Source organism: Pelophylax lessonae, assembly GCF_965119305.1.
Source record: "Pelophylax lessonae genome assembly, chromosome: 6".
NCBI classification, from domain to species: domain Eukaryota; kingdom Metazoa; phylum Chordata; class Amphibia; order Anura; family Ranidae; genus Pelophylax; species Pelophylax lessonae.
The window spans coordinates 186,789,956-186,802,715 of NC_138773.1; the positions used below are offsets into that span (position 1 = coordinate 186,789,956).

At 40.3% G+C, this 12,760-nt stretch overlaps 1 protein-coding gene across 1 annotated transcript in view; it reads left to right on the top strand.

Moving 5' to 3' along the window:
* The window catches only part of LOC309557971 (aldehyde oxidase 1-like), a gene marked incomplete at its 5' end in the record, with an annotated part of 174,120 nt that overhangs the window by 16,341 nt on the left and 145,019 nt on the right, over positions 1 to 12,760 (top strand). Inside the window, one exon of the mRNA XM_082260860.1 lies at positions 3,562 to 3,704. Coding sequence (XP_082116986.1) covers positions 3,562 to 3,704 — 143 coding nt within the window. The remainder of the gene's footprint in view (positions 1 to 3,561; positions 3,705 to 12,760) is intronic.

Sequence of the window (12,760 nt, forward strand, 5' to 3'; positions counted from 1 at the left end):
GACGAAATGCGTAGAGTGTCATCACGTCCCATCCGCCTGGTTGGAACGCATATCCGGTCTGTGGAACGCACGGCGTCCCGGAAGTGCGCGACCGCAACAGTGTTTACCTGCCGATTGTTTCTTGAATGTTTGTGAGTACCATTTTTTAATTTAATAAAGAGTTATCAGACGGTACTACCCTATGTGAGCCCTTTATTCCCCATACATATCCGTGGATAAACCCAATCCTAAGGATAGTGTGACGAGGACTCGGGCAGGTTACCGGACAGCACTCGTGTCCATAGGACCATCCAGGGAGACCAGAGGGGGACCCAGAGAATTATATACCCAAAGCTCGGTACCCCTGTAGGGGTGACTAACTCTGGTGAGTGCGGTCCTGGGGGTGCGGGGAGCACGGAGTGATCACCTGAGTTCGGGCACCCTTAAAGAAATATCTAGAAGCACCTGCACTGAAGTCACCTTTTTTCTGAGAATTTATTGCACTAATCATTTATGGACTATTTATAATTGTGGGATTATCAATTTTTAAGACTATTCATGGACTATTTATGCATTTGAAGTTCTGATTATTGCTGCTACATTCATCTATGGTTGTTCGATTTATTTATAATTTTCCATATACCTGTTGTGAGGTTTCATATACAGTTCCCTGTTGATTTACTATACTGCTAGTGGACTTTATTTATTCGGCTGCACCCAAGGATCGATATAGCTGTTCACTTTTTTCACTTAATTTATTATACCATACGTCACTACTGATTTAATTTTTTATTTTTCCGTCACCCATTCGTGACAGGTTGTGGTATCACCATATACTTGCCATTGATTCCACCAGTCCAAGTTTGCACATGTTTGGTTACCACATTTTTGGACCTGGTATAACATTCCAGTGCACATTTTTATTGAATATAGTCACTTACTATTTATTTCACTTTATTTATTTATTCTATTTAATCACCAATTTTATCAATTATTAGGATACACACAGCAAGATTGTTGCACTTTGGCACTTTAAAAGCGTTTATAATACAGTCACCTGCTATTTATATCACTTTATTTATTACCTCATTCCAGTTATCAACCTTTTAAATATTAAGACATACACAGCACATTTTTTTACTTTTTTTTACATTTTTTATTACATTTTTTGCACTTTGACACCTTTTGAGATGTGTATTGAATACTAAGAGCACACTGGCAGCGCCATACACCTTTCTTTATTTCTTACCTTCACTATATATCTTCGGAATATAGTTTCATAGGTGGGCTGCAGCCATTACCTGTAGAGAATCTAATACTGTATATCCTAAGCGCGGATTTCTCCATATATTTGGGATTTCTGCTTTAAGACAAATTAGGAGGAGTTGGAACAGGACATTCGTGTCATTGATAAAGATGGTGACCTGTTAACAGTCTGTCTGCATTGTGGAGACACAACATATTGCTTTCAGCCTCCTCCAAATTTCGAAATTCAATTTTTTAGCTTTGGTGATCTGACTTGCTGTTAGAGGGTGTCTATTTTTGTTCTTCATGTTCCTACAATATGTAGAAGCATAGCCACCCTCTCTTTCTAGCTTCAGAGATAGACTTTGGAGATTGGGATGTGTAGCGTGTACAGAGCAGCACACTGCAATTAACGTGCAATGAGGGGAAAAAGGAGAGGCTCAGAAGCTTATGGAGGATGTTACAAGGAGTAAGAAACAATCTCATGAAAAATACATTACAGGCCATTAGGTAGTGGATGACTTTTTTTTTTTGAGAATAAAGATATCACTTAATGTCAATTTAATTTTGCTAGGAAATTGACTTTTGGACTTTGACATCCTTATGATTTACACAGTAAAGAGAACATTATCTCGTGTATAATTACATCTTCAAAGCGCATCCTAATGGCCCGTACACACAATTAATACGGCAGACCGTAAGTTCTTTTATGGTTGCTAGTCTCATATCAAAAATTAAGAGTTTATTAAAGTGCCAAAAATTCTTGTACAACATGTGTTGTAGTGTATTTGTATTGTATTTTCAAACGACAACTGCACTGATTAAAAATCGTACGATCTGGTATCATACGAGAAAAAATTTTGAGCTTGACCCATCGGATAATATCAAATGAACTGTCATGATCGAAAAGCTGTGTGCTAACATTTAGATTATCGTATGATCACTTAAAAAGCGGTATATTTTGTACCATTTTTGGATCGTGTGTATGGGCTATAACAGGTCATAATTTATGTGAATTTGTCTCCATAAGGGGTATTTGTACCTTCAAAGAAATGCAGAATCACAGGTCAGTTTAGTGAGTTATGCAATGCCTATTTCTCAGCATAACATTCTGTGTTAAAGATTAGGCCCGAGGACAAAAAGGAAAATAAACATCTCCACAGAGCTTTATACACTATATTACCAAAAGTATTGAGACACCTGCCTTTACACGCACATAAAATTTATTGGCATCCCAGTCTTAGTCTGTAGGGTTTAATATTGAGTTGGCTCACCCTTTGCTGCTATAACAGCTTCAACTCTTCTGGGAAGGCTGTCCACAAGGTTTAGGAGTGTGTCTATGGGAATGTTTGACCATTCTTTCAGAAGCGCATTTGTGAGGTCCGGCATTGATGTTGGACAAGAAGGCCTGGCTCCCAGTCTCCTTGTCTTCAGCAAACTGTTTTTGGGCTTTCTTTTGCATCATCTTTAGAAGAGACTTCCTTCTGAGACGACAGCCATGCAGACCAATTTGATGCAGTGTGTGGCGTATGGTCTGAGCACTGACAGGCTGACCCCCCACCCCTTCAACCTCTACAGCATTGCTGGCAGCACTCATATGTCTATTTCTCAAAGACAACCTCTGGATATGATGCTGAGCACATGCACTCAACTTCTTTGGTTGACCATGGCGAGGCCTGTTCTGAGTGGAACCTGTCCTGTTAAACCAATGTATGGTCTTGGCCACCGTGCTGCAGCTCAATTTCAGGGTCTTGGCAATCTTTGTATAGCCTAGGCCATCTTTATGTAGAGCAACGATTCTTTTTTTCAGATCCTCAGAGAATTCTTTGCCGTGAGGTGCCATGTTGAACTTGCAGTGACCAGCATGGGAGAGAGAGCGATAACACCAAATTGAACACCCCCTGCTCCCGATTCACACCTGAGGCCTTGTAACACTAACACGTCACATGACATGAGGAGGGAAAATGGCTAATTGGGCCCAATTTGGACATTTTAACTTAGGGGTGTACTCACTTTTGTTGCCAGCGGTTTAGACATTAATGGCTGTGTGTTGAGTTATTTTGAGGGGACAGCAAATTTACACTGTTATACACGCTATACACTCACTACTTTACCTTGTAGAAAAATTTAATTTCTTTAGTGTTGTCACATGAAAAGATAAAATAAAATATTTACAAAAATGTGAGGGGTGTACTCACTTATGTGAGATACTGTATATTTTACATATGTATCGTACTGCAATTTTCTAAGTATAGGATACATGATAGAGGTTGATTTCTTCTATTTTAGATGCAGTTAATAGTTCATAAATTAATGTGAGAAATTTTGTCTGTGAAGGTATCACTATTGGAGCTGCTTGCAGTCTGGCCCTGGTCCGATCCATCCTCTCTGAAGCCGTGTCTCAACTACCAGCAGAGAAAAGCAAGATCTTCCATGTCATTCTCCAGCAGCTGGCAGGGCCACACATACGAAGTGAAGCTGTAAGTATCATGTATATTACAAATTATCACATTAAATCTGGCAATGGGTCCATCCAAAATATTTTCTTTGGGGAGTAGGACATCTGAGTTATACATATGAATGATCACATATGTTAACCTGTTAGGTATCTAATTCAATCAAATATACAGTACATTAGTAGCACCAAAATGCCATTACACTTTATTAAAATACAGCATTCCATGCAGCCTGGTGCTTAGCTAAGAATGGAGAGTGATAGAAACACTGGCTGCAGCTGCTCTCTGTAACTTCTGCCCTGCGGTGAACTTGTTAACAGCTATATCAGCAAGAGGAGGGAGCTTCTGACCAAGAAGAGTTAAATAGACTGAGTCAGGCAACACTGCTCTGTGGGAATTGTAGACCAGGGGAGAGAAGCTCTACTATAAACAAGAGCTGCATTTTCCAATGGGAGATTTTCCAGGAGGAGGAGAAAAAGCAGCATTTTCTCAGGCTCTATGGGACACAGCTTTTTTTTGCCTTGAAGGAAACTGGAGAGTGTACATCGCTGTTCCATGTACGTGCACTACCACTGCTGCAAAGCAGTGACCTGAGCAGGATCCAGACTGCTGAGTTCTTGGTGCTGACAGTCAGTCACCTGGGTGTAGAACAGAGAGTGGACTAATCCATGTGGGTGACTGGATCATGAGCTGCAATATCATTGGGACTGGTGAGCTGCTGCTGTGGGGATTTACTATCTGCTGTTAAAGAGACTGAGCTTTTGAGAGAGACTGACCATATAGCTATCTAGAACCCTTATTGCTACCTGCAGGCCTGACTGAGACTATTCTCATGTGCACCAACAGTATAACTGGGCCCAAAGGCTGGTTTGCAGAAGAGTTAGGACTAAAGACTGTCCCTTTCCAGCTGCTACACCTTCACCAGAGACCTTCACCTATTGCATATGCTAAACGTTATCTCTCAGGGGACATTGCACTATATCCCAGCCATTCTCCTGGAGTGCACTCTTATTATTTACATTACAGTTAATGCTTATTGTAACGGACCGTTTCAGTAGACAAGGGGTTAAAATCCGTTTAGGTGATATGCCCCTTTCTGAGAGACAGGCACAGCTACTGCAGAACACCAAACTCCCGAACTGGATACAAAATAGCACTCCAACCTGGAACCTCACGAATAGCTGCTAGCAGACGAACAGGAAAAGCATACATCAGCTTACACTCCTAGCAATCAGTCTCCAACAGCATACAGTGAATCCCCCCAAGAACGAGACAAGGCTCCGTGTTGTGGGTAAAACAGGAACAACCTTTATTGGAAGAACACAGCACACTTTTATACAGAATTTGGAACATCCTTCCCCCAACAACCGCTTTCCCATTGGTCAATTTCACAGTACCTGCAGTCCCCCATAAGGTCCTCTCCAGACATGCAAATGAGGGCTCGAAAATGAGTCAGTAGTGATTGGTAAGATAGCTTGACCAGGAGGGCTGCTATGCAAATGAGGACTTGAAAATGAGTCAACAGGGATTGGTCAGATAGCTTTGACCAATGCAAGGAGACAGAATCCCCAGGGGGCAATCAATGTAAACTATAGTCAGACACAGAACAATGGTTCCCTAACGAGCCCTCAATACACATTACTCTGAGTGTCAATACCTCCCTTAGCAGACAACAGGGGAGGTCATTAGCACACCTGACAAAAGGTGAATGGGGAGCCACCTTAGACAGCCCGTCTACTCAGAACTTCCTGGGATGACCATATTAGGAGTTGACTTCCTGTTCAGAGAGCTCATGGCAAATGGGAACAAAAATCTTCATATTACAAGGGAGACATTATTCTTGAATATGACTGTCCCATTTGTAGTAGTCCAAACCATAGTGTCAGTGTTCACCACCCTCCTGGTCACCCTGCATCCATAACAGATGCAGGGTGACTTAAACATAAGAAAGCCACACAAGGCTGGACATAGTGCCTCCCAACCTCTTTAAAGGAATTTGAGATCCACAACCCCCATGCCCAAAGTGACTCCTGTCACACTTATGTGCACTGTTTATTGTAAATCTACCTTTTGTGTTTAATTTATGCTCAAACCACCATTTATTTTAACCCATACCAATACATTAAGTTAATTTACCACTAAACAGTCTTCGGCCTATTTCCTGGTGCTTATTCACAGCAAGTTAAAGGTATCTATACTCAAACTCTTATAAGTGCTTGCAGTAATTTTCATTCAACCAAGTCTGTCAGAGGGGCTGAGGTTTTTCTTGGAGTCGAGGTGCAGAACAGAGAACCCAAATTACCAAGCGGCTCCCGTGGGGGCACTGCTACAAACATAAAAGAAAAAATACTTGTTTTAATTATTGAACACATGCCGCCTCTTGGATTTTCTTTAGTAAGGTATTACAAAGAGCATTGTGAAGAGTACATTAACCCAGAGCAATTCAAACTTAGCGATTATCTGGCAAGAGTAATGTGAAATGTGATCTGTAGTTATGACTTACAGAACTGTCATCACTGCTCAGTGCACTCTCAATAATAAACATTTCTGATAGCAGAGACACTTATTTTCAGATTTCTTTCAGCTAGGTAATCTTTACAAATCTTCAATAAACTGAAATCAGTTTGGCTCCTCTAAGTTACCGCACATTAGTGGCTCTTTTGACTGTTTTATCTTAAAAAGTGGGGCAAATCAACATTTCTACTAATGAACTGAATCTATGTAGTAACCAGCGGCTTGTCTTTGCTAGAAAAACAGGCTCCATTTATAAAGCTTTTGCACATGAGTATTTTGATGCTTTCCCATTTGTTATTCAGATTTAGAGCAGGATTGATAAAATTATAACTGAACACAATGTAGACGGTTGATGCACCAAAGGCAAATAGACTGCGCACTTTGCAAACTGCAGTTGCACTCTGCAAGTGCATTTGCTCCAGAGTTTAGTAAATGAGGTAAGGCTTCGTTTTGCAAAGAGTACCCAATCAGGTGCAAGAAAAATAAAAAAAACAGCATTTTTTTTCTAGCTCAAGATTAGATAATGCAAGTCAGCAGAGTTTCTGCTCATTTACTAAGCTCTGGAGCTACTGCACTTTCAGAGTGCAACTGCACTTTGCAAAGTGCAAAGTCTTTTTCCCTTTAGTAACTCAACCCTACTGTATCTTCATATAAATTCTGGAGAGAAGGACCGATCAAAGTGGCCATACATGGCCGTACAGTTGCAGCTGGTGCAGCAAATTTAAACATTATGATGATTAAGATGTGGGCCAGGTAAGAGTTACTGCTAGGGTGATAAATATAATCATAATAGTTTGTTCAAGCACACAGACAGGTGTTCACTGTGTGTACAAATGCTTCTGCTGGTAAAAAATCATGGGGGTCTGTACTCTTATCTGATTCAGGATTTCTTGGCACCCAACATAACAATAATGGTGAACTCCGAACACCTGTGTAAAAAGATGGAAAGTCATACTGAACAAAGTTTAACCTTTTTTTTTTAAAGTTCATTATATGGCAACCAAATCATAAGATAAAACACTTTAGCTTTAAGCTTCATTCACATGGCTGTAAAAAAAAGAAAAATTATAAAAAAGCATTTACAAGCCTTTTCTATTTAAAGATCTGAACTCATTACTTTCAATGCAGACATTCACAAAGATGCGTTCAGATCCGTAGCATTGCGTTCAGATCCGTAACACAAAATTCATAAATTTGCGTCTTAGGACATACATATACACGTATGCCAGATGCATGTATTGGAAAAGAACTGACAATTTTAGGCAAGTATTTACTGGTCATTATGCAGGAACTTTGGCAACGTTGTCATTTTCAATGTAGTTTTGGGTGGAGGCATTACCATTTTGATGTGGTGTTTTTACCATATTTTGCTGATTGTCTAATGTCCTAAATAAAGAATTTTTGATATTAGTCATACTAACTGGGTCGCTTGTAGTACCTGCTTTTTCAGGGGGCACATCTCTCATTTTTTTCATCTCCTACATTGTGACGCCAAGCCAATAAATAAAATATGTAGTGACAAAAAGTTGGAATCCCTACCACGACACTACTTGTCTGGAGTTTGCATGTTCTCCCTGTGCCTGTGTATTTCATCTGGATACTCCAGTTTCCTCCCACACTCCAAAGACATTCTTGTAGGTTTATGGATTCTTGCCTAAATTTGCCCTAGTATGTGTATGTATGAATATGTGACTTGGGGACCTTAGATTGTAAGCTCCTTGAGGGCAGGGACTGATGTGAATGTACAATATACAGTATATATATATATATATGTAAAGCACTGTCAATTTACACAGTGCTTTACATTATATATATATATATATATATATATATATATATATATATATATATACTGTACATAGTTATGTAAAGCACTGTCAATTTACACAGTGCTTTACATACTCATATATATATATATATAATGTAAAGCACTGTGTAAATTGACAGGTCTATGTAAGTACCTGTAATAAATAAATAGGAAGCTGCCATTGGTGACCTACTACTATTTTTTGACTCACTAACCTGGAACACATAGGCAGAACGTGAAGTCAGGATTCCTGATCTGCAGACTTGTTGTCAAGGACTTAAAAAGTTTTTAAGCTATTGGATATTTATGACAGTCGGGTAAATAGCATAGCCAAATAGGACAGGCCATCAATGGCAGTCTACATATTTATCACTGACAAGGGTTCTTTTAACTCTGATGTCAATAAATTTAAAGTTGATGTAAACCCTTGTGTGTTATTAACAAATTTACCTGCATTTTTCACCTTTTTTTTCTCATCATTTTATGCATCTCATTGCTAGGGATAATCGAACGGTTATGGTCGACCATCGGTTCGACCCGAACATTGGGTGTTCGAAATTCGGCCAAATTTCAAACTTTTTGCTGAAAAAGTTCGGAATTCGACAACCAGAACCGACTAAAATGCAATAGGACAGGAAATGGGCTTTAAAAGCCTGTGATTGGACCAGAACCATTAGTAAAAGCAAATTGAGGGGGCAGGAGAATGCTAGGAATGTGATTGGAGTAACTAGGGGGTCCAGAGGCCAATCATTAGTGAATACGCCCCCCAGTATATAAGATAGCCCCGCCAAATCTCTACCATTTTAATACAGGGACGTGGAAGAGAGTGGAAGCAGTTCTGTTACTTCTGCTTCAAAAGTGTCATTTAGCAATTATTATTGTGAGGAAAGGGATATCTAGTGTAGTTAGGGTGCTATTTTCCACTTTAGTTAGCTTCAAAAATCTAGTTTCTGTAGGGAAAGTGTTAAGTGCCAGGGTGACCGTAGTGTAGTGTATGGTGAACTGACACTGACTGCTATGGCAAGGTGACCAAACCCTTCCATTTCAGGGTGACCGCTATAGAGAAAAGATTGTTTCTCTTAGGTGACTTACAGAACAGCGATATGGCTTCTCGCCGGTCAGCCGGCTTTTTGCTGCAGGTGTTTATAGGGCTTTTTTGAGGACATGTTTGGATTCAGGCATGACATCTTAACTTGTGTATAGGGGTATATATACACACACATGTCTGTATATATACACCTACACATATATAGGTGTGAAAATACCAGAACACTATGCTTGCGCTAATGAAATAATTAACAGGCATATGGCTCCGCTCCTATCACACCTATATGTGTGTATGTGTATAATACATATAAGTGTGTGTGTGTATAAAGGTCCTTCTCAAAAAATTAGCATATTGTGATAAAGTTCATTATTTTCTGTAATGTACTGATAAACATTAGACTTTCATATATTTTAGATTCATTACACACAACTGAAGTAGTGCAAGCCTTTTATTGTTTTAATATTGATGATTTTGGCATACAGCTCATGAAAAACCAAAATCCCTATCTCAAAAAATTAGCATATCATGAAAAGGTTCTCTAAACGAGCTATTAACCTAATCATCTGAATCAACTAATTAACTCTAAACACCTGCAAAAGATTCCTGAGGCTTTTAAAAACTCATTACTCAAAACCGCAATCATGGGTAAGACTGCCGACCTGACTGCTGTCCAGAAGGCAATCATTGACACCCTCAAGCATGAGGGTAAGACACACAAAGACATTTCTGAACGAATAGGCTGTTCCCAGAGCGCTGTATCAAGGCACCTCAGTGGGAAGTCTGTGGGAAGGAAAAAGTGTGGCAGAAAACGCTGCACAACGAGAAGAGGTGACTGGACCCTGAGGAAGATTGTGGAGAAGGACCGATTCCAGACCTTGGGGAGTCTGGAGTAGAAACATCTAGAGCCACCGTGTACAGGCGTGTGCAGGAAATGGGCTACAGGTGCCGCATTCCCCAGGTCAAGCCACTTTTGAACCAGAAACAGCGGCAGAAGCGCCTGACCTGGGCTACAGAGAAGCAGCACTGGACTGTTGCTCAGTGGTCCAAAGTACTTTTTTCGGATGAAAGCAAATTTTGGAAATCAAGGTGCCAGAGGCTGGAGGAAGACTGGGGAGAGGGAAATGCCAAAATGCCTGAAGTCCAGTGTCAAGTACCCACAGTCAGTGATGGTCTGGGGTGCCATGTCAGCTGCTGGTGTTGGTCCACTGTGTTTTATCAAGGGCAGGGTCAATGCAGCTAGCTATCAGGAGATTTTGGAGCACTTCATGCTTCCATCTGCTGAAAAGCTTTATGGAGATGAAGATTTCATTTTTCAGCACGACCTGGCACCTGCTCACAGTGCCAAAACCACTGGTAAATGGTATACTGACCATGGTATTACTGTGCACAATTGGCCTGCCAACTCTCCTGACCTGAACCCCATAGAGAATCTGTGGGATGTTGTGAAGAGAAAGTTGAGAGACGCAAGACCCAACACTCTGGATGAGCTCAAGGCCACTATCGAAGCATCCTGGGCCTCCATAACACCTCAGCAGTGCCACAGGCTGATTGCCTCCATGCCACGCCCCATTGAAGCAGTCATTTCTGCAAAAGGATTCCCGACCAAGTATTGAGTGCATAACTGAACATAATTATTTGAAGGTTGACTTTTTTTGTATTAAAAACACTTTTTTTTTATTGGTCGGATGAAATATGCTAATTTTTTTAGATAGGAATTTTTGTTTTTCATGAGCTGTATGCCAAAATCATCAATATTAAAACAATAAAAGGCTTGCACTACTTCAGTTGTGTGTAATTAATCTAAAATATATGAAAGTCTAATGTTTATCAGTACATTACAGAAAATAATGAACTTTATCACAATATGCTATTTTTTTGAGAAGGACCTGTATATACCCCTATACAGAAGTTCAGATGTTTTGCCTGCCTCCAAAGACCCCAAAAAAATGCCCCAAAAAAAGCCTGCGCCAAAAAAAAACGCCCAGGTGTGTTATTGCAGGTGTTTTTTTGGGCATTTTTTGGGGGTCTTTGGAGGCAGGCAAAACATCTGAACTTCTGTATAGGGGTATATATACAAACACATGTATGTATATATACACATACACATATATAGGTGTGATAGGAGCGGAGCCATATGCCTGTTAACCACTTGCCGACCAGTTACGTTGACTGTACTGCGGCAAAGTGGCTCTATTCCATCCAGCGACGTAGACCTACGTCACTGGACTCCTCCCCCTGTTTTCAGTCACAGCGGGAGTCGGGCCAGGGGAGGAGCGGCGGCGATAGCTGCTGCTCTTCCCCGATCGTCGGGGAATCGAGTTTGGAGATCCGCCCGCTTGTGTAAACAGAGCGGGCGGATCTCCTAAGTGACAAACAGTGACAGATTGCAGGGTTCAGCATAGCTGAACATGCGATCTGTACCTGTGTCACTCAGGCACCTCCCCCCACACACGTTAGTAAGCACCAGGCATATATTAACTCCTCCCTCTCCAATAAAATTAACCCCTTCCCTGCCAATGTAATTTTTACAGTAACAGTGCATATTTATAGCACTGATTACTGTAGAAATGTCACTGGTACCCCCAAAAGTGTCAAAAATGTCAGTCAAGGGTCCAAACTGTCCGCCGCAATGTCGCAGTCCCGCAAAAAAATCGCAGATCGCCGCCATTACTCGTTAAAAAAAAACACCAAAAATGACAGAAATCTTTCCCTTAGTTAGTAAACACAATAACTTTTGCGTAAACCAATCAAAATACGCTTATTGTGATTTTTTTTTTTACCAAACATAGGTAGCAGAAAACAAATTGGCCAAAAATTTAAAAAAAAATTGATTTTTATATTTTTGGGGGGGAATTTCATATAAAAAAATGTTAAAAATATTGTTATTTTTTTCAAAATAAACGCTATTTTTGTTTATATCGCAAAAAGTAAAAATCGCACAGGTGATCAAATACCACCAAAAGAAAGCTTTGTTTGTGGGAAAAAATGGACGTAAATTTTGTTTGGGTACGGCATCGCACGACCGCGCAATTGTCAGTTAAATTCGCACAGCGCCGAATCGCAAAAAGTGGCCTGGACGTAAGACAGCAAAATCCTCCGGTGGTAAAGTGGTTAATTATTTCATTAGCGCAAGCATAGTGTTCTGCTATTTTCACACCAATATATGTGTAGGTGTATATATACATGCATGTGTGTGTATATATACCCCTATACAGAAGTTCAGATGTTTTGCCTGCCTCCAAAGACCCCAAAAAACTGCCCAAAAAAAAACGCCTGCAATAACACACCTGGGCGTTTTTTTTGGCGCAGGCGTTTTTTTGGGCATTTTTTTGGGGTCTTTGGAGGCAGGCAAAACATCTGAACTTCTGTATAGGGGTATATATACACACACATGTATGTATATATACAAATACACATATATAGGTGTGAAAGTAGCAGAACACTATGCTTGCGCTAATGAAATAATTAACAGGTATATGGCTCTGCTCCTATCACACCTATATATGTGTATGTGTATAAATACATATAAGTGTGTGTGTATATATACCCCTATACAGAAGATCAGATGTTTTGCCTGCCTCCAAAGACCCACAAAAAATGCCCAAAAAAACGCCTGCGCCAAAAAAAACGCCCAGGTGTGTTATTGCAGACGTTTTTTTGGCCATTTTTTGTGGGTCTTTGGAGGCAGGCAAAACATCTGAACTTCTGTAT